The sequence below is a fragment of the Poecile atricapillus genome, chromosome 11, assembly GCF_030490865.1.
Source record: "Poecile atricapillus isolate bPoeAtr1 chromosome 11, bPoeAtr1.hap1, whole genome shotgun sequence".
NCBI classification, from domain to species: domain Eukaryota; kingdom Metazoa; phylum Chordata; class Aves; order Passeriformes; family Paridae; genus Poecile; species Poecile atricapillus.
Genome location: NC_081259.1, coordinates 2702997 through 2724443, shown reverse-complemented (window position 1 = coordinate 2724443; position 21447 = coordinate 2702997). Strand labels below are relative to the sequence as shown.

At 48.5% G+C, this 21447-nt stretch overlaps 1 protein-coding gene across 3 annotated transcripts; it reads right to left on the bottom strand.

Moving 5' to 3' along the window:
• Nucleotides 1-342: 342 nt before the first annotated feature.
• On the bottom strand, nt 343-11445 carry CILP (cartilage intermediate layer protein). 3 transcript variants are annotated; one of them, XM_058847182.1, is made up of 10 exons: nt 11225-11445; nt 9568-9702; nt 8787-8870; nt 7985-8038; nt 6332-6517; nt 4914-5228; nt 4689-4797; nt 4087-4244; nt 1244-3466; nt 343-1195 (listed from the first exon to the last, which is right to left on the bottom strand). In XM_058847182.1, the coding sequence occupies exons 2-10, from the start codon at nt 9629-9631 to the stop codon at nt 1008-1010; spliced, it is 3381 nt and encodes a 1126-aa protein (XP_058703165.1). In that variant the 5' UTR covers nt 9632-9702; nt 11225-11445; the 3' UTR covers nt 343-1007. The 3 variants fall into 3 exon arrangements, with proteins under 3 accessions (XP_058703165.1, XP_058703163.1, XP_058703164.1); XM_058847180.1 differs by having other exon boundaries at nt 343-3466; nt 11225-11444; XM_058847181.1 differs by having other exon boundaries at nt 343-3466; nt 11378-11440.
• Nucleotides 11446-21447: the final 10002 nt, after the last annotated feature.

Genomic DNA, 21447 nt, shown 5'->3' with positions numbered 1-21447 from the left:
TAAAGCATGAATTCCCAGCCCTCTTTTCCCTCCATCTTGTGCCACCCTTTAAGTCATCCCTGCCCAGACCTGCTGCTCTGATTCTCCCAGAACCATTGCTGACTCTACACATGTCAACCTGGGGAGAGATTCCCTGACTGCAGCATGCCATGGCCAAACCCTGGAGCTGCAGGAGAGTCAGGCACCCACAAAACCCCTCACCCATATCCAGGATCAGTCTCACACTGATAAAGTTGTGAGCTGTCTATGAACAGAAAGATGAAATCCTGCAGGTTATTCTTTGCTCAGCTCTGCGTGTGGTTTATTTAGTTGGGCATTTCAAACACAAAAGTGACACACGTCGAAGTTACAAAATTACTTTTTTTATTAACCTACCCTATCGTAGAGCTTGGATTTTCTTGTTAAATAATGCAAGAAGCAAGAGAAAACTCTAGCTGTATCTACATGGAGCCTACAAATCCACATGGCTTCTCTGTGCTATTGAGCATATGAGTTCTTAGAAATGCAGCTGCCAGTAGTTTAGCTTGAATATAGTCATTCTAAAACAAGCTAGAAATAAATAAAATACTTACATTTCAAGTACGAAACCTTGCAGTTGAATTCAGTATGAGGAAATCAGTTTATTCCTTTTCATGTTACCAACTACTGTACAGGTACTTGGGCTGGCAAAGTCTGCAGATGCAGAACAGAAGAATGTTTTATGTACATGACTTTATTGAATCATGTGTTTAGTCTTCCCTTTAGGCTATCATGTGAAGCTGTTTAATGTCAGGCAGAAAGAAGAATTTTATGGATGCATTTAATAAGACAAACTCACTACCTCTGCTGGCCACCTATTGTCACCTTATGTCTTTCCTTTCTGGTGGGGAAAAAAAAATGGCACCTTAATTATGTCTCATAAATAATGACACCTACCAGCTTTCAATGACATTATTTAGCAGGTTGGTGTTACTTTCAATTGATATTTAATTGAGCATGAGTGACTTTACCAGTGCTTCTATACAGCTCTAGTAGGTGGGACGTTGACCTATCATCGGGATCTTGGCTTGGTTGTTTCGGCGGCTTGCTGGTGGCCTCCGGTATGCAGGGCTCTGCCCTGGCAGAACCAGGATGGTCTGCTGGCCTGAGTCCCTTGGAGACTGCTGGCCTGAGTCCCTCGGAGACAGCTGGCCTGGGTCCCTCAGAGACTGCTGGCCTGGGTCCCTCAGAGACTGCTGGCCCAAGTTCCTCTGAGACTGCTGGCCCAAGTTCCTCTGAGACTGGAAGATGCTTTGCTCTGTTGTGCTCCTCTCCGAACAGGTGAACGTCAACCCAACACCAACGTCGCTCTTCATGGTTCTGGACGTGCCATCAGATGTGCCGTCGAAACACCTGCCCAGAGCGATTTCTTTGGCAATCCTCGGGTCTTGGTCAGTGACTGTGTAGATGCCATAGTTGTGTCCCAGTGGGTCAAGAGGTGCTAGCATTGTGTACTCACTGGTGTCATTGTTGGTGGCCATGGGGAGGTGGTTCACCAGGTACTCGTGGAGCATGCTGTTTACGCTCACTCGACGGCAGTTGCCTTGCGGGACCACTTTGACGAGCGTGCGGTCCACACGGTCCTGGTCAAAGAGCATTCCACTGCACTTGAACTCCAGGCAGGCTGCCGACACGTCCCGCTGCTGGGGGTCACGGATGCTGCGCACATCCCTGATGCCATAGAGCTTGCCGATGGTGCGTGGGTGTGTCCCACCCATGTTACGAGATCTTACGTTCACTTCCTGAGGTCCATTTATTTTTACTTTAATGTAGCAGGCTCTAAATTCCATGGGCTTGGGCCACCACGCCAGGTAGTCATCGGTCCAGCTCATGAGGTCATCTTCACTGAAGGGAACAGTATTGTAGTCATACCGGTCTCCTTCTATCCTGTAAAACCTGAAGTGAGCAGCACTGTGTGGAGCTTCCTCACATTCACTGAGGTTTTCATAGGCATAAATAGGGCCATTGTTCTCTTCTGGGGAATTAGGGCTTGGCTTGGCCATGTTAATGCTAAATGCTGTTTTCTTGATGTTGGAGTCCTCGTGGTCTGTCCTCCTGTAGTTGAGCTTGTTGAGGTATGGCTGTGGGACCCCAATAGCAGCAGGGTTGAGTTTGGGAGCAGAGGGCACAGCTTCGAGCTCTTCACCCCCCATGCTTGCCAAGATATAAGCTCCGTAGGCTTCAGGGTTTTGCTCATCACAGAAGGCAGGCACACAGGCACCATTGGGACCAGTGACTACGCTGTCAAAACGGCCCCATGCTCTGGGGTTGGAGGAGAACCCTGGTTCTGGCTCCATGTTTATAATAGAAATCACAACCCCTTGGATCTGCTCGCTTTGCAAAAATCTCTCACTTCTGTAGGCTCGGACTTTGACGTAGCACCGTCTGCTCTCGGGGACATCCAGGTTAAAAAGACGCCTCTCTTTGATCTCCATGTTCCCAACCAAAAAGGTTCTCTCCTCCCTTTTGCGCCTTGTGCTTTTCTCAATGTTGAAGTCCCCTTCTTCCTCCCATAAGCCTGTCTCTGGGTTCAGGGACCAAAGCTTCATCTCTTGCACATGCTCTGTCATCTTGACCTGAGCAGCATCCAAATGAACCTTCACCTTTTCTGCATTGAGGGACTCGGTGCCCTGTTCATTTGTGAAGTCCACTGAAAACATGCCGTATGTGCGGAGCGGAAATACATCTCCTTCCTCATCTACAAAGTTCAGGTCACTTTGTGTCACAGGGGCTGTGGAGATGTTTCTTGGGTCCAGAAATGTCACACTGGCTTTCACTTTGCCACTGTAAACCTCTCCATTTTTCCTATAAAATGCATTCGGAGGAATTTCTAATTCAGCAATTGGATCATCTTCTTCCATTTCCCCCAAAGAAATCACGTTAGTTTCGGTGGATTCCAGTGTAACAGGGGCTTTCTTTCTTAGTAGCTTGATCTCATGAAATACAGCACCTCCATTTTCCTTGAAGGGCAGAACCTTTGTTGTGTTCACAAACTTCTGCAGCCGGTCCACAAAAGTTAGAACCAGTCTCTCCATATCTGCTGGGACGTGGATGGAGAAGGTTCCCTTGTAGCCAGTCATACTCACTCTCTTGTTGCCCATGTAGATGTGGCCAAACCTCAGTGGCTCACCATTATCTGCTGCTGTGGCTCTGCCTCGAACCATTATTTTGGTCTCGGTGCATACTTTGCAACCGCATTCAACGATGACTTTAGTGGGGAGCGTGTAGCCATCACAGGAGATGTCCCTGGTTTCCATCTTGGATACCCCACAGCAGTAGGAGACATTGTCCTTACACCGAAGTCCCTTATCCAGCTTCCCCGCACAGGTCTTTGCTGGGCACTTGCCCACATCATAATAGAAGGAGTTTGTTGCTTTTTGGAAGCAATCGTGAGGAAGTCGGATGAGGTGGCTTTGAGGTTGGGAGTCACAGGCTGCCTCTTTTGTTCCTGTTGAATAGGATTTCTTAATGAGCAGCATGAAATAATTGTACAGTCATTGCTATGTTGTCTGAAACCTCAGAGCTCCTAATCATTGCTCCTGAACATCGCTTCTAAAAGCAGTGAGGTTTTTTCAGGATTTTGGTGAGCTGATTAACTCATTTCAGTGAAGCAAGTAGCTCAGCTTTAGCTTTAGGACCCTGATGAAGAGCTGTTTGCAGGATCCTCTCTGCTCCTGCTTATCCACTATGGTCATCCAGCTCACCCTCAGCTAGATGCTCTGCTGCTGCTTGGTTTTTTGACTATAGCAAGACTAGAATATATCCCAAGACTTTAAAAACAGCCCTAAACAAGCAGAAATATTCCACTGTCAGGCAGCAAGTACAGTGAAAAATCTCCTGACAGCAGCAGGTTGAGGTTGATAGGCCACCTGCAATCCAGAGCTCTGGTTTGTAGGGAGCATCTGGTTCATAACCAGCTCACTCAAGCTTATCTGCAAACAGATGAATGATATAAACCTCAAGTATTTTTCCTGTGACGTTTCTTTACCAGATGTACCACAGTTTCTGGTTCCTGCACACCAACACCTCCCCAGCTGCTTGGAGAACATCAGGCACATTTTCTCTTACCTATGACAGCCAGCTTGGCAACTTGAGACTTTGCTGACCCTCCAGCACTGCTGGCCTTGCAGAAATACTCTCCTGACTGTTCTCTCTTCAGGTTCTTCAGAATAAGGTTGTTTTTATATTTGTACAAGGAGGGATCCAGCAGTGAGCCATTGTGGTACCTGCCAGGAACAGTTAAGGGGACAGAGATTGACCATCTGTCTGGAGCACAGCAATGGCTTAATCCTGCGTCCTACTATGTGGATTTTGCCAGATTTCCTGCCTCAGTTTCCCTGAGGTTTTAGTATGTCTAGGAGGCATCACCTAAAAATATTTCCCCTAGTCCTGGCAGTGATGTGTCTGCTGGACAGCTGGCAGGCAGGCAGAATTGCCAGTTGTGTCTGATGAGGTTTTTAAACTCTTTTCTTTGTGTGTTTTTCCAGTGAATCCCTCAGCAGATGACATTGCTGTGCCATCATGAGGAAGCCATCACTTGCAGCCATCAGTTCTCAGCACATTTAACTGTTTTATAGCTAAACCTCCCCATTTATGGAGATGGTAAGGAGATAAAACTGGCATCCATGGGACAGCTAAGATTTCTGGCAGATCAAATTCAAGATCCTTACCAGAGGTAGCGGTCGGGAGCTGGGCTCCCTCGAGCGTCGCAGCAGAGTGACACACTCTGTCCCACTCTCCTGGCTTTGTCCTCAGGGCTCCTGAAAACGTAGGGCTTTCCTGCAGGGGAAGGAAAAGGCCATCTCATTACTTTTCCTCTCATAAGACCACAAGTCTCATAAGTTTATTTGTGATGCCTGCATGAAGCTTCCTGCATTCCCCCTCTTTGGGGCTACCTGATCGATGCAGCTGCACTTGAATTGCCAGGTTTCTTCGGTTGCTCTCGGGCACGGTGACAGTTGCTGTTGCATATTTGGCTTTCTTTATTTTAAGGGTGTTTTTCCCATCAGGACAAATCCCTGGGATCCTAAACATGCCTCTGTTATCAGCCATTGTCAACAGCTTGAGTTTCTTGGCTTGCAGGTAGACCCGGGCATCAGCAGCAGGTGACCCATCCTCGAGAGACACCTTCCCATGCAGGGTGGCATCCTCACACATGCAGGTGTCACAGTCAGCGTTGACACGGCCCATGGGGCAGGTGATGTTGCAGGCTGGGGGAGAAGCAGATAGGTCAAAAACCAGCCCCAATTCCCCACAACACTCACAGCACGTTCTTACATCTGCTTTTAATTTAGATGCAATAAGGCATATAGTGCATAAGGAGTAAATTGTATCCAAAACATATTTTTCATGATTATCCACAGCTGTGCATTAGAAAGGCAGGGACAATGTCATTTTGAACCTGACAATTAGTAGAAATCAGCCACATGGATATAATTACAGCTAGGAACTGTTATTTACCTTCCCCAAAGGGCTGAATTTCAGGGAAATTTGAATCCAGATCAGCATGTGAGCTCTTAGCTCAACCCTGGCAAAACTACAAATTCAATGTCATAAACTTTCTAGGTTTCTGTTACTAGTGCATACCCAGAAGTTGTGATTTTGGTCTATTCCAAAAGCTGTCTGCCCTTATTCAATGGTATCCTGGCTTGGGCAAGATGTGAGGTAGTTGCCAAGTGAACATTACCTGATGGGTTTAAAATTTGTGCTCACAAATATGATTCTGTTCTCATTTACCTGTGATTTATCCTAAACAATAATCTATCTTTTCCCAAGGCTCAGGTCATTCCTTTTACAATCACCATGCATTCCTGTATAGGAGCTGTGTGATATTTCAAAGACAGAAATAAATGTAAGAAATCAGGGAAAACCTGAAACCACTTTTCTGCACAAAACATGTTTTCAGAACTTTTTCAGAATTATTTGGTTAAAAGGGGATTATAAGAATAATATAATTAATTACAAGCCCCTTCAGCAGGGACTATGGCAATTTGATATTCCCAAATCATCTCTTTCCTGGAGGTTGCATGGACACAGCTGTCTGGAGGCACTGACTCCACCTTGAGAGCTGCTGTTATAACAAGATTAACGAGATTTTTTTTTCTATATCCCCAAGCTATTGTGAATCCCTGTTATCTTTGTGTTTGGCTATAAACTCTCCCTGCTCTGCTCTTTGTACTCTCCAGCCCTACTCAGGAATCACTAAATCCTGTCAAAGAAGAGAAAGATGGTAAAATGACAGCAGAGTACAACACCTGGACAGTGGTGAGACAGCAACATCCTCCCCTACCCGTAAGTGAGGTTATAGGAGCACCTGAGCAAACATGTCCAATGCAGAGCCGCCCTTCCTCTGTTGCTTCATTACAGTGCACGCCCCAGAGGCGCTCAGCTAGGCAGGATCTGGTACGCTTCTGCACCCCGGTTTGGCCACACTTTGCTGAGCACTCGCTCCATTTCGACCATGGAGACAAAAACCTTTTTGAATCTTGAGCCAGTGGACCTTGAATAACATCAGTGGTGCGTTACTGAGAGGCACATTACACAGACAGCTGCCCAAAAACAGGCAGTTGGGTTTTAGCAGCTTCTATAGAGCTCAGACTATACATTTGGATATTACACACCACGTGGATTAAACAAACTCAAAGCATGTTTAGGGAGCTGGGAATTAAAGCATGAGAAGGCATCTGTAGGCTTCTGACTTAATTCCCCATAGGCTTCCAAATTCAGGATGATTAAGATAAACCCAAGGGGAGCAAAGTGCAGGCAGCTCATGCTTAGTGTTGAATAACTTTGGCTCAAGGAAATCAAACACACATTCTCATTTAAATGTTGTTTGAGGGGCAACACTTGTCTGTTTCAGATGTCATTAAATAGTTTAAAAAAAAAGTAAAATGGTTAAATAGTTACAAAAAAAAGGGTAAAATTGTTGGTATGATCATGTTGAATGTCTTTAACCAAATTTCAACATATGTTTTCTATAGGGGCAGCATGTGTCCTATTGTGAACACCACTTTTACTGAGTGCAAACCAGAAGCTTGAGATGCTACCGAGCAGGGTGAGCATGTCAGGAGCCAGCTGATGGGTAAAACAGAGAAAATTTGCAAAACACATTGAGAGTTTAATATGAGGTTAGATTTTGAAAGGATTTTCTTTAACCAGGCTACTAGATGTTATTAATTTAAGCTGCTTTAAATGGATGAGATTCACTCCAAGTCTGTGGTTTGGGCTTTTTTTAAAATGAGAGTGTTTTAATAATGTTTATGAGGATCTGCTAGTGACTAAAGTTTCTAAAAATGAAGTTTCTTGGAGATGTGTGCTATGTCATCTCCTGTACCTATTCTTCCACCCAATTTGTAATAGAGCAGGTTAATTTTTTTCCTAGAAAGGCAGACAGACACAGGGCTGGACTGTTCAAATTGTGAATGGGTGGTTGAAAACAATCCTGGCTTATAAAAGCAGGTGGGTAGAAAAGTCTGTTTAAATCAGAACAGATATGGGAGCTTCATGTCTGGCTTGAGGTAATTGCTTGGCTTAGATGGGCAAGGTTTTAATCTGTTGGCACGACATCTCTAGTTCAGCATCCCAAGTAGTGGGATCCATGACTTACTAGTTAGCAATTTGAGGCTTGCAGGAAGAGGTGGGCTTGGGGATGTGGTCATATCCTGTGGATAAATTCCTATTTTTGCTTGCTCCAAGCAAAAATTTAATGTGCAACAGATTAAAGTGGGATCTCAGCAAGATCCTAAGCTTGTTTGGGATCAGCTGCTTTAATCTACAGGGCTGGTGATGATAGGAAATGAGCAGGAGAATCCTGTGGAGGAAAAATGGCGTTATATAGCTCTGGGTAGCGTTTTGACAGGAGGAAAAGCAGAAAGTGGAGGATGAGGTAGAAGCTGAAGGGTCAAGCATTGGTGGGGACATAGGAAGGGACAGGACTGGCCCAGGGCAATGGCCAGCAGGAACATACTGCGTCTGACGTAGGTGAAGGTTGGGTCTCCACGGCGAGAGCTGCTCCTCGTACCTGTGGGCAGAGGGATGATTCAGGCAGGGTTTGCCAGCCAGGGAACCAGCCCCAGCATCACTGCCTTGTGCTATCCACTTTGAGAGGAAAACTATTTTACTGTTAGTTTTCAAAAAAATACCTCTCAGCAAGTGGAGGGGACCTCTCAGTGTCCGTGGGTTTGGTGCTTTGATTCTTCCCAGTGGCTAAGAGAGCTGCTGGGAGCTGGGCAAAAGACTGGGAAAATCCCCAAGTCCTTTGGCATGGCCAACCCTTTCAGTGCCTGCTGGAATTTAAATTGTGAGCCCTGGACAGTAAAGATGAGAGGTCAGGGCATCTCCCCGGGATTAATGAGCAGAGTGGGCTCTGCAGGTAATTAATCCCCCACAGGCTTTGATTCTAAAGGAATGGTGTCACAAACTGCCCAGGGTGTGGGGACAGGCTGGGCAGGGTAAAGGCAGGTCAGAGCATGTTCTGGCCCATCCCTGGGCTCTTCTCACCCCCCCAGCCTGCGCGTGCCTCCCACAGGGGCTGGGGCTGTGGTCACACATTGACCTTCCCTTTTCCAGGAGAGGAGCCAACAGCGTGTGTCAATGATAGCCAAAACCCTACAGGAGGTTGTGAATGATTAACATTTATTCCATTGCCTAAATCATAGAATGATTCTAACCCTAAATGTCCTCTTCTACTCAAATAATACTGATTAGTTGTAATTTGTTGGGAAAATTGTCCAGCAAGGAAAATCCACCCAAAGTGGGAATTAACTTACTCTCCAAGCTGAGCATTACCAGCGGGCTGAAGGTTCTCTGTCCTATCTGGACCCTGCTGAGGGCTGGTTTCAGAATCCTTTGTCCTGAGGGTCAATAAAGAAAGAATAAATTAGATTCAAGGAATTGGGCATCCTTAGGCTCAATATTACAGCTTTCTCATTGGACTGTGGCTGGTTAGAGCTCCTGTAGGATGCAGCACAGGAGATGCCAAGAGAAGGACATAATGGAGATATCCCACAGCATCTCTGCAGCTCAGGTATGATACGAATTTTCTATTTCCCTTAGCATAGAAGAAAAACTTGTTTTGTACTTGTTGTTTCTATGGGACAAGAACTGGTTTCTGAACTTGTTATCCACCTGAGTGCTCGATAGGAGCTGATGGCCATGGCTGGTTCCTAGGGTGCTTGCTGGGACTGGTCCCATACAAACTGAGCAGCTGAGCCCCAGCACCAGCTCTCCCCTGTGGGTGCAGACTGGACACTATGGGGTCTCATGGGACAGCAGGCAGGGATGGTCCCAGCATGGCCCGTGAGCTGGGGAGCTCATCCCTGGTCAACCAGAGGCTCACTGTCTCACAGACTGGCTTTGCTCATCTGGCTGGATGGGAGCCAGTCCTTGTGTGGAAGTTGTCTGGCTGGGCAAACGCCGCAGTGACCCAGACCAGCACCCAGCATCAGTGTCGGGCTGTGTCTGCTGGCTCAGCGGCTGCCGACAGACGTGCCTGCACTGGCATGGGCAGGGGACAGCACAGTGACTGGAATAGAGATGTTTAACCTTCACCTAAAACAGATGTGGCTCCCAAGAGGAGGAGGAGGAGGAGGATCCAGCCTTTCATGGTGACCATCGTTTTCTCCAGAGGTGACCAGGAGTGGAGTTTCCTGGAGTTTCCGCAGCTGTCCCACGCCTTCCCCAGTCCTGCAGAGACAAGCCTGACCTTGTTGAAGCTCACCCAGGTCCTGCTTCTCTTCTTTGGGGAGCTTCTCCCAGGCTGAACCACTCCAAAACATGCCACAGGGCCACTTATACCCCCTGCTCACCCACCCCCAGCAGCTCTTCATTTACTTCCACAGTGAGGAGCAGCAGGGGCTCCACATCTGTGCTCACATCCCCCCTGCTTCTCACCATCACATCTGAGCCCAAATCTATTCTGCAGAGCACTGCTTTGTAACAGCATCTCCTTAACATGCCTTGGAACAGCCTGAATACTTCTGCAGGGACCTCTCACAGCCCACGCAGCTCTGCAGACTCCCTGGCACCCAGCTCTGCTCCCCACAGGAGCAGGGACAGCCCCATGCCTCCATCCTTCTGCCTGCAAACTGGGCATAGTGTGAGGATAGCATCTTATCCCAGTACATCCCAGAGAGTGAGGAGGGAAGGCTCCTGAGCACCTCTGAAAGCAGAAAACCCCATTCACAAGCCAAGTCTTTACTGCAAATGTAGCAAGAAGCTCAATATTTTCCTTTTCCTACAGGCACAGATGTGGGACTGAGGTTTTGTGTCAGTATTCACCAGCTCAGCCACTTCAGATTTTGTTTTCAGTGAGTCCCTTTGCCCTAGAGCATCAAGCATTTGAGTATTTAATTTCTGAATGTACCTGTGGAGCTGGTGTTATCCCTAATGACAACAGCTGGAATTCCAGGTGCTTTATTTTATGGACCCAAAATTAATGAACTGGGAGGAGGGGAGAATATTGCCCCAGCCATTTGGTGCCTCAGTTTACCCATAAAATGGGGCTGACAAAGAGCAGCCAGTGGTGAGAACACTGTTATTTGTAAGTGGTACTAACCATCCCCTCTGAGACTGGGGAATGTGGGACTAGGAAATACTTTGATTATGGCTCAACAAATCCCAGTCAAGCAAAAATAACAAGCAACACATGAGCGGTGTTTTGTGGGCTTACGGTGGGGTTGTGAACTTGCAGTCAGACAATAACCAGGAAAAAATTATTCCTGTTTCCCACTTGGCGACTATTTTTGGAGCTGACTGCAACTTGTTCAGCACTGGGTTTGCGATTGGGATATATCCCTCTGTACCCAGACACACGGTGCTAGAAAAGGGGGATTCAAGCAGCCAGATCTTGGCAGCAGGGAAGGTTTGGAGCTGCCTGTGTCCCCTGTCTGGCAGGGGAAGGAAGCCACCGCCGGAGATGAAACAGCCCCACGTAAGCAAAGCCCCCCAAAACCCCGCTCCAGCTCTCCCAGTAACCCTTTCCCAAGCCCATTAGCTGGGACAAGAAAGGGAGGAGCGGGACGCAGGGAACTGCATCCCCATCGGCGTTTTTCAGCCTCTGTGCCGTCATCTGCCCGTTAATTAATTTCCACCTCACCTTCAATCGCAGCCGCTCTTAATTACACCGCCTTAGCGCAACAGAATTCTATAACCACTATCTACTACAGAAGGAAAAACAGCATGATTGGGTTGGGTTTTTTTCTCTTACCTAAAAAGCCATAAAAACCCCACTTAAGGAGAGTCCCGTCTTCTCGCCACGGAGCCGCCAAGCGAGCTGAGATCCGCGGGCGAGACTGGGGCTTGTCAGCTGCGGGTTCAGGGATTTGCAGGCGGTTGGGAAGGAGAGAGAGCTGCAGCTTACCGAAACCTCCCCTGCGCCGAGCGGAGCCGGGCTGTGTGCGAGCCTCCCGCCGCCGAGGCGGCGAGGTCGCTTATATAGCCCGGCGTGTAGCTTAGGGGATGGCAGCGAGCCACCGGCCGCAAGCACAAACAGATCGGACGCGCGAGGAAACCGCAGCCTGAATAATCCCTTAATAAGATGATGGTAAACAGAAACCTGTGGCGATGCCACGGCGTGGCGGCTGCTGCTGCTGCTGCTGGGACAGGGCACGGTGTGGGTACCACGTCCTGGTGTGGGCACTGCATCCCAGCACAGCACCGTCACTGTTTGGGGTTTACCCGGGGTCTGGATCTGAAATAGACGCTGCTGAGTGTTGAAGGTGGAGATACAGCGAACAGGCAGTGAGTTTTGGGGATGCTTTTTTGGCTTTACCCGGTCTGGGACAAACATGGTGCCCACCCAGCAGTGCACGTGGATTTGCCCCATTTTGCAGGTGTGGGGTATGGCTCAGCTGGGCACTGTTCCCTGCACTGCCTGCCCACCTTTGCCCCTGTGCTGGCTCTGGCAGGGGTCAAATGAGGATGCTGTGGGAATGTGAGGATGTGGGACAAAGCCAGTGGGATTGAACAACTGGGGTAGCACAGAGCTGCAGAGGCAGGACCATCCTTAAATAAATGTGACTGCATCTCAAGCCATGGGGCAATCTAGCGATGACTCCTAACCAGAGTTGCCTGCTTGCCCCAGTCTGGTTTCAGCCTTCCAGACTTTTCCTCCCTTTGCAGCCACATTTTTCTCATGTAACTTGTGGCAGCTGATCTGTGGACACAGGGTTCCTGGGTGTTTACAAAGCATGTGGCCTTGTGCGAGTGACTGCTACCCATGCATGCAGCCCTGGAGCCACTGGACTGTGCAGATGGTTGCTGCAGGAATGTGGTGTGAGAGCACATGCTTTATGTGTCTGGAGCAGCCCCCAAAAGAAAGGGATGGGTGTTGGGATGGCCAGTGGGGACCCATGGTGTCCCAGACTGCCTCCTGGTAATCCTTGTCAGCCCTGCTGCCGGAGGGAGTGGTGCAGGAGGAGCACAGATCAAGATGTCACATAAAAAATAATCAGCAGTGAGCTACACTGGCTCCTGTTTATGTTTACAAGGGAAAAGGAAAAAACACCTGAGATGTGCCAAAAAATGGCAGAATGTTTATCTGGTGGGCAAGGAGTGCCCAGTGAGCTGGAAGCTCCAGACCTCTGACATAAACATGGATATCATCTCTGTTTCCCCTCTGTGATGAGGATGAGATGTGGGAAAGGTGCTGAGGCAGAGAGCAAGGAGTTCATCTTCCCCGGATGGAACTTACCTCCCACCATGGCTGACCCATGCTAAGCACAGCACTGATTCCTTGGCAAGACATCTCCAGTCCCACCGGCTGCTTGCCCGCATCCTGGCATCAATTTCTATGGGTTGCACTACCGGGAAAAAAAACTGTTTTATTCCTTTTTCTGTTCTGCAAAAGGAATAAAATGTTATTCCTTATGTTATGGAAATGGGATGACAGCTCTAACCCAGTGCGGGTGCAGGCATTTCTGCAGGGGATTTTGCAACCTCCTTAGCACGGCTGTTGTCTCTCTAGCATGTCTCTTTCAAGACAGGCTCTGGAGACATGTGTGTGGCTTCAGGAGCAGGTTTGGGACGTGTGAGTTCATGCAAACCCCAGTTCTCTAGAAAAGTTCATTTGCACAGTCTCTCTTGGCTTGACCATCCCTTGATGCAGCTCTGACATGTGGCTGATTTTGGAGGGAACAGCATGAGAAGAGCCCCAGATGTTCCCAGTGCTGAGCACCACCAGCTCTGGGAGAGGCTTTCCATCTGCCTGGAGGTGAATGATGCCCCAGACCATAGGGTGGAGAGGACAAGTCAGGGACTGCCTCATGACTGGGGTGGTCTGCAGGGCTGTAGTACCTGTGGCCAGTGACAAGGATGCATCCCAGACCAAACTGCTCCTTTCTGCCCATCACCTGTGGCTTCAGCTGCCTAAGGCTGCTGCTTCCCATCAGAAAGCAGCAGATCCACAGTCTCTTGGACTCATTCCCCTCCTGGATTAATGCTGGGGAGCCTACCCAAATCTCATGGTTTTTTTCCATGGTTTCATCACTGATGTGTAATTACAAAGCCATAAGGTATTTATGTGAATGCTGCCATGCTTAGTGCTCCCTCTGACCAGTGCTGAGGCTGGGGCAGTATCAGAGCAGTGTGACAGCAGATGGTGCCAGCAGCATCTCCCTCCCCACACATAATTTTTCTTGCATTCATCTAATAAATCCAGGGGAAAACTGGCTAGTAATGCTCATCCTGGTTCTTCATGTCTCCCACCATTTCTAGTACAGCATGGGCTGAGTGACCATCTCCTAAACCTAACTGCACCATGCCAGGAGGATAACAGGGTTGGAGGGGCTGCTCTCAGGGCTGCAGGTGGAATTCACAGGCTGTGGAGTCTGTGAAATGCTCTGTGGGGCCCATAAATCCCCTTTTGGGCCAAGGCCCTGCCTAATTCCCTGCCGGCTGCCCTCATCCTCCCTCCCTGCGCCCTCTCCACTCCGCCAAAGGGAGCTGACGGTTATTTTCCCCTGCTGCATGTTTCTGGGCTTGCTTCTGTTTACGGAGATGGGAGTTAAAATAACTGATTGATGACTTTGTTCCATCCCAAACACTTTGGGGAAGTTTGTGTGGTTTAGAAGGGAGAGTTGGGAGCTGGGATTTCATTAAGCACTTGGCTTCCAGCACTTCTCCAGCCATGCTCCAGGGGTGGCTAATGTTGTTTTTTAAATCCTGTTTTGCTATCCCAGGAGCCAGAGTGGCGATTTCCATGGTTTGTAGGAGAACTTGGAGATGTGGCAGGACCCTGAGGTTCCCTTTGAGTTCTGAAACACCAGCAAACCTTGTAGCCACTGCAATATTGTTTCACTTAAGCCCTCCTCCACCGCTTCATCAGCACAAAATTGCACTCCAGCTGCCTAAAATCTTTGGAAAAGAGCCAAAAAAATGAATTACTAGAGTTTGTTTTGATTGTGTGGATGAGGATTTACAGGCTGTGACTGGGAGAAAAGGAGTGAGTGGACCTTTTCCCCCTCTGGAAGGATTTGCTTGGGAGCTAAAATTTCTACAGGGGCTCAGTAGTGCTCAGCTCCATAAACATCATTTATGGAACAGATACAAAAGGCAGCACACTGTGGGGATACCAGGACAGCCAGGATCCAGGGAAAGACTGATTTTAGCTCTGGAGCTCAGGAAGCCTTTTTCTGCAGTGGTGAAAGAGCCAGGAGTGAGGAGACAGTGTCTGTGCTGATTGCGGGGTCTGCTCCACAGGGTAGGCCCCCAAATGTTTGCTGGCACCAACACAACACAACTGACTCCTGACATGAAAAAGAGGGTGCCCTCTATTCCATGATTCAATCTGTAAAGGAAAAGGGCTTTTTCTAGTGCTTTTGCAGGCCATGTTTGCTACTGGAGTGCCCAGGGACTGTCAACTTCCACCCTGCTTCACACATACAGACCCACGTACCCTGGGGAGGGATTCACTGGGATATCCTGGATTGCAGAAGGGTCCCTCTGGTATTTCCCTCCTAGGTGCCATGGTCATATATCTGCTGTCTCTCCTTCCCTGTCAGAGCTTGGAGGGGCAGAAACCATGACGCTGTGAGAGCACCAGAAGTGTCTCAATAACAAATCACTTTTTAATTATGTGTCTGAGCTGGGGAAATTAAGATAAGAATTCTGACTCATTTAGAAACTCTCTTCGAGATGGAGAAGGCCATTATTTTCAAGCCCTCCATGAATAATGCATATCCCAGCCTTTTCCTGGAGCATTAACTGCTCAGGGACACTTGCAGGGCAGCATCATGGTGTGGGGAACATCCTGCCCACAGATGTGGCAGGGCCTGAGCTATTGCACAACCTCTGATCAGTGATGTAAAAGCGGTCGCAGGATGGGAACAGGCGTGATGGGAATGTGGCCAGGTCCAGGCCAGGACAGCACCTCAATGGGGACATTTACACTGCAAAGGAAGGGCAGGAGCAGAGCTCCAGCCCACAGTCCAGTGGCTGTTTGCTTTAGCTCTGGACAGGGTTGGATGGACAAAGACCATCCTGTGTCAAAGTCCATGTTGATTTGGGTAATTAATCGCTCCTGAAGAAATCCTTGATTTATTGCTCTTGTTTATGGGTATTGGCTTTGGGCTGGGTTGCACTCCAGGCTGTGCACCCGTGCTGGCACAGGGAGCAGCCTCCCACACATGGGACAGCAATCCCTGGTCTCATCTGTGCCTTTTCTTCCATATTCTTGCTATAAACTAAGTTGAAGTGGGCGGGTTTGCAGCGATTTACACCAGCAAAACATCAGCCAGTTTTTCCTAAAAAACAACAAAATCCTGCCTGATCCATGAGTGTGCAGGGGAGGGCTTGGTTCTTCCAGTTTGTCTTTCTCCTGTTCTGCAGGAATCACACTGGCAGCACATTGGAGAGGTGTAGTGTAAGTCAGACCAGAGGCAACAGTGATGGCAGTGAAAGTGAAGCTTTGAGTTAAAAAATGTTTTTTAGTGTTCAGACAAGCCTATATGTGGAATGGACAGAAAGGTGAAAGAGGGGGAGCCGTGAGGGTGATGGGCACTCCTTGTTGAACCATGTTGAATTCCATGTGGGAATTTCTGTTGGGTTAATTATTGCACTGAGCAATGTGGAGCTGTGCTTGGGCTGGGGTGATCAGGGTTGATCCACCCCCAGGTTTCAGCTCCGAAAGCATTTGCTAGCATCCCCACTGGCAAAAGAGAGCATGGAAATGCCTTCCCTTCCTGGAGTGCCTGTGGTCATGGGGGCGACCGGAGATGTAAAATATCTCACGACCTCATGCACTATGCCAAGGACATGCTTGGAAAAGCCAATCTCTGCTGAGCTAATTCCAGCACTGCTGGGATTCCCCCTGGAATACGTGGCCAGATCAGCTTTCGCTGGAGGGTAAATGTGTGTTTGCTGGGAGCACACCAGGGGGTTTGGTGGGGCCAAGGGTTGCTGAAGAAAGGGCTGGCAGCTCCTGGTGTGAACACCTTTTCCCATCTGAGACAAAAACTGCTGAGAGCAGATTGCAAAGGCAGCGTGGGAGATGAGCACTTCTGCAGAGAAACAGCAGGAGCAGATTGAATGCTGGCTCCCAGAAACACCTCCCTGGGAAGCCAACTCTGGATGGGGGAGATGTCAGCACTGATGCTCATCCTTAGGGATAGCCACTGGGTTCCTACATGCAGTCCAATAGCTTGACTAGAGCAGATTTCTTGTGGGAGGGTAAAAGCAGAGCTGGGGAGCAGAAATTATATCCCTCTGGCTCATTAAACTCAGCATTGATAGTATCTATCCCCACCAAGACACTGATCCTTTCCTAAAAGCATAGAGAAGGATCCTGTGCCTTTATAAAGTTCACCCAGGAGTATCTTTAAGCTTTGAAAACTGCTTGGAAATATGAAGCTCATGGGAAAAAGGTGTCAGGGGAGGTGTTCCCTGCTTTTTGTTCCTGCAAGCCCTGTGTAACTCTGCCAAGGGTCCCACAGGGATGTCAGCTTTCCCCACATCTCACCTCTCCCCGAGTTCTGTAAAGGAGAGCAGCCCTTGAATCTGGCCAATGTTTAGGAAGGAGCATCCAGAAGGAGCACCGAAATATGGCCTTGGGACACACAATCCTATTTGAGAGCTTGGAGGCAGGAGGATATTTGGAGCAACACGATGGACAGGTCCCAGAGGGAATAAAAAAAGCAGAGGATAAAAGAGGGCACAGAAGGCAAAGGCAAGGAGAGCAACTAAACCCTATCCAAAAACAAGGGCAAAATTGTTCACTTCCATGGTTAGTCACAACGAAAACATTGGCATTTCATAATTTCTTCCAGCTTGAGAAAAATACCCCATTAGGGCAGTGAGAGCCCTGACTGGGCCAGTGCGTGCTGAAACTGAAGGGGACCCATGACCCCTCTGCTGACCCTGTGGGTTATTTTCTTCCTTTACTGGGGACTGGGGTCCCAGGTGAAAGTTCCCAAATAATTTCCTCCCCAAATAAATTCCAGCCTGGGCAGGAAAGCAAAGCTGCTGTGGGGAAGCTGAGCTGAGTGGAGCAGTGGTGCACACACCACCAGATTTTATCACTTGGTAGTGAGCAGATGGGGCTCAGCACCAGATCCCACCACGTTTCTTGGGGCTTGACCTCAGGATTTGGTCTGGGGTGATAAATTCCCTCCGCTTTCCCAGTTCAGAGATGAGGAGGGGGTGTTGCTGTAGTTAACATGTCCTGGTGAGAGATGGAGGAAAGACCCTGAGAGCTGCTGCTCTGCTTGGGAAGATGTAAATCTGGGGAACCCCTGGTAATGATGCTCTGGATATCTGAGCTCAGCAGCATCAGGGGCATCAGCCTGGAGTATTAAAAGGTGGGAATTGTAGCAGGTTGAAGCATGTTTTTCCCACTACCCCTGTCCGATGGTGTGATACCCCCCAGAGAGGGCTTTTTATCAGTGAGGTTTTGATATACAAAACTGAATCAGAAACAGAGCATTGTCTCACCGAGAAATGGTCTAAAGGCACAGTTTACCAAGTAATTGAGCCCGGAAGGCAGGACAGATCCCTCCCTCTGCTTTAAACAGGGTTTTTAGGAGGGGGATGGGGTGATCCAGATTATCCCCAGGAGGGGCAGCAATTACCATCCCTCCTTGGCAGGTTCAGCAGAGCGGCCAGGGCCGGCTGAGCAGGCAGAATGGGGTGCTGGTTTATCCCCGGTGATCACTGGGATTTGTGTCTCTGTCTTTTGCTGCAGAGATTTTGGGGAATTTTGGGTGATGCCCTGTTTCAGACCTGTTTGTAACTTACAGCACAGTGGCACCGTGCTAATTTTTATGATGCTGTTATTTAATGAAAAGGCTGAAAACTGGGAGCTTCCCAATCGCTTGACTTGTGAACTTTGGGTAAGAAGAGAAGCTGTTCCAGAGGTGAGCTCATTTCTAACCCCGGGAAATGACTTCATTGATGCTGGTATTTACTCACAAAAACATTGCATGTCAGATGTCCCTGACTAGACTTTCTGTTTCGAGTCCAGTATGAGACAAAAATTTCCTTGGATGAGCTGCTCCTAAGACAATTCAAGGTTTAGAGAAGGAGGAGAAGAATTGCAGGGGAGGTGGGTGGGGGGAAAGAATCAGCATTAAAAACATTCTGAAATCATGAGGTTTTTCTGAATAAAGGCAAGTTTTTGGGCATCCAGTCTGGCTGAAGCACCTGCCTGGGGGGAGGGTGCAGATGATGAGTCCAGCAGAGAAATCACCTATCCTTACCCCCCACAATAACCAGCAGCTGGAGTTCCTCTCAAAAAGCAAAATACAAGTTTTTCTCTTTGGGAAGCCAAGCCCCCAGCAGTGATTTATCAGGATAAACAGCAGGAGGTTCTCTGCCCCATGTTTGCAATAGGTTAATGGAAATTATATCCCACACTGCTCTCCCTGGATGAGATCCCACTATATAGAGGGTGTCCGATGGAAAAACACAACACTTGCATTTTTACTCGAGGTCTGCTCGTGCACAAATTGTCACTGGATTGTATTACCCAGTGTGGTTCCCAATTTCTGTTTTCTCCAGCATCCCGGGATGATCCACATGGATTTGGAGAGATCAGTCCTATCTGGGGACACTGGGGGATGCTCTGTCCCCTCATGACCCAGCACTGGACTGCAGCTCTGGGGATGTACTGGGGCAGCATCCCAAGAGGAGGAGATTTTGGGAAGAGCCAAGCTGGGATGTATGGAAACAAGCCCTGCCTGCCAGCACTGTTTCCTAATCCTGGACACCAAAACCCTCTGATCGTTAAACCAGTGTTCAGAGATTCGGCTGAAGGCTGCCATGCAGACAACATCCAAACTGACCTTTGAGGAGATGAGCAAAAAAAAAAAAAGAAGAGAGAAAACACAAGGGGGTTACTGTGCAAACGCCGGAGAAAAGCAGTAATTTCAACAAGGGACCCCACCCTTAAAATAAGACTTATTGCTAATGCATGCCCAGGACATTTCTGTGTGATGGTATGCTAAAAAAATCCTCTCTGAACAGGGACTGAAGGCTTTGTTGTGGCATGAGCAAGGCTTACAGTTCCCAAGAAAAATCCTGTCCCTCTCTTGCATCATATGGCCAGGGATGGAGAGGACATTTCTAGACAAAAAGGCCATCAGCCAGGACAAAGGACAAACAGGGAATACATTCCTGACTTGCTATTTAATTGCTTTTGTGCAGGTGCAAAGGGCTAAATGAAAAGAAAAATAAGGATGAGTGTGTGGGGCTGAATTAATCTCAGCTTTAAGCAGGAACCTAATGTCAGGAGGAGGTGGCTGCTGGAACAAAAAGGCTTCCACCCAACTTCTATGTAGATTTTGTGCTATTTTTCCCCCTAGGGCTAGGCTCATTCCTAAGGCACTGGTGGGTGATACCCCTGTCAGGTAAGGAGGTGATGGGGACAATCCCATCCTATGTGGCAGGATTGGCTGGTGCTCGCTGGCAATACCAGCAGAATCTGCTTTCCTCTTTCCCCCTGTATGAAAAACACTTTGGATGCAGGACTTGCCCTCTGTGGCTCTGAGCAGGGAATTTCCATCCTGATCCCTTTTGGCAGCCCTATACAGAAGTGATGGAGAGTTTAGGGGATTCTAGAGCAAACATGGTCCACTACCTGCAGCATCTCCTGGGTCTCAGGGGCTGGTCACTCTGCCACACAATATGACTCAAACCCACAGAAATTTAAGAGTCAAATTGGAAAAAGGAAAAATATCTGTTCTGCTTGTGCCCAGGAGGACTCCTGCCAGCATAGCAGCCTCAGAGATGGCGCAACCACCCTCAGAGCTCAGGCATTTCCTCCTGAAATAAGTGGGAGTAGTTTTAATAATGGAAAATCTATTCCAGAAAGGGAATCTCCTCCTCTTGGGGAACAATGCAGAGCCACCACTGCCAGCCTGGGATCTGCAGGGACCTGTATACCACATACTTTTTAATTTAATAGCCTGGAAAATGTGAAGGTCTATCTGCATGTCATTAAAGTCCCAGCAAAGCCCCTGGAAGTGTGTTTGCCAGTGCTGGCCCCAGCACAGCTTGGGGCTGTCCCTCTTTCACCCCCAGAGCTCCTTTGCTGGCCAGAAGAGCAGGATGTCCTCAGTTTCTCTCCCTGCCCTTGCATTGCACATCATATTTTTTAAGCTCTTGTGAGCTCTTTGTCCCTCCCAAGGTCCTTCCCTCTCACTGTTATGCTGTAAGAAATACAGAAAGAACAAGATGGGAACTGATAGACTGCAGGAAAAAAAGCATATTCATTAAAATAGCAAAATGAACCATGTTTCCCCTTATTAATTCTCTCCTTACAGTATTTCCAGTCCAGGCATGTATCTGTGATGCTCCCATGGACCCATGTGGTCCAGGAGCATCTCCGAGGTGTGTGTGCGCGTGTCTGAGAGTCTCTCGGTTGTCTGAGCAACGGGACGTTCATCACTAAACTCCCAGGATAATTAACTCATTTTCCTGTATTTATAGCACACCAGTACAGGGAGTGTTGGCACTTATCCCTGATGGAGCCACATTTGGCCACAACATTTTGAATTTTGGCCATTTCTTGCGTTACGGTGGCTGCCTGAGCCAGGCTGCCCATGGGTGCCTGCCTCGGTGTGCCCTGCTCCTGGTTTGCCAGTGCAGGGGGTGTTTGCAGCAGCATTCCCATCTCCAGATGCCTGCATATGCCTGTGCTAACAGCAGCGTCGCTCCCGGCTTGGCCGCTGGCAAGGGGAAATTTTACTGCTTCAAGGTTTGTTGCAGGGATCTGATGCAAGGAAACATTGGAGCATCCTGACTCAGCACCGCAGCGGTGGGGGACCCGTGGGAAAGACACAGAGTATCTTCTCTCAGCATCAGGGCATGCGTATGCCAGGTATGTTCCCAGCAGCTGCGATAAATCCTGACCTGGACACAGATTTCTTGTTTCTTCCAGACAAGCAATTTGGTACTTATTAGCTGTTTGTTCTCTTTGCTGCTTGTTTGTTGGGTTGG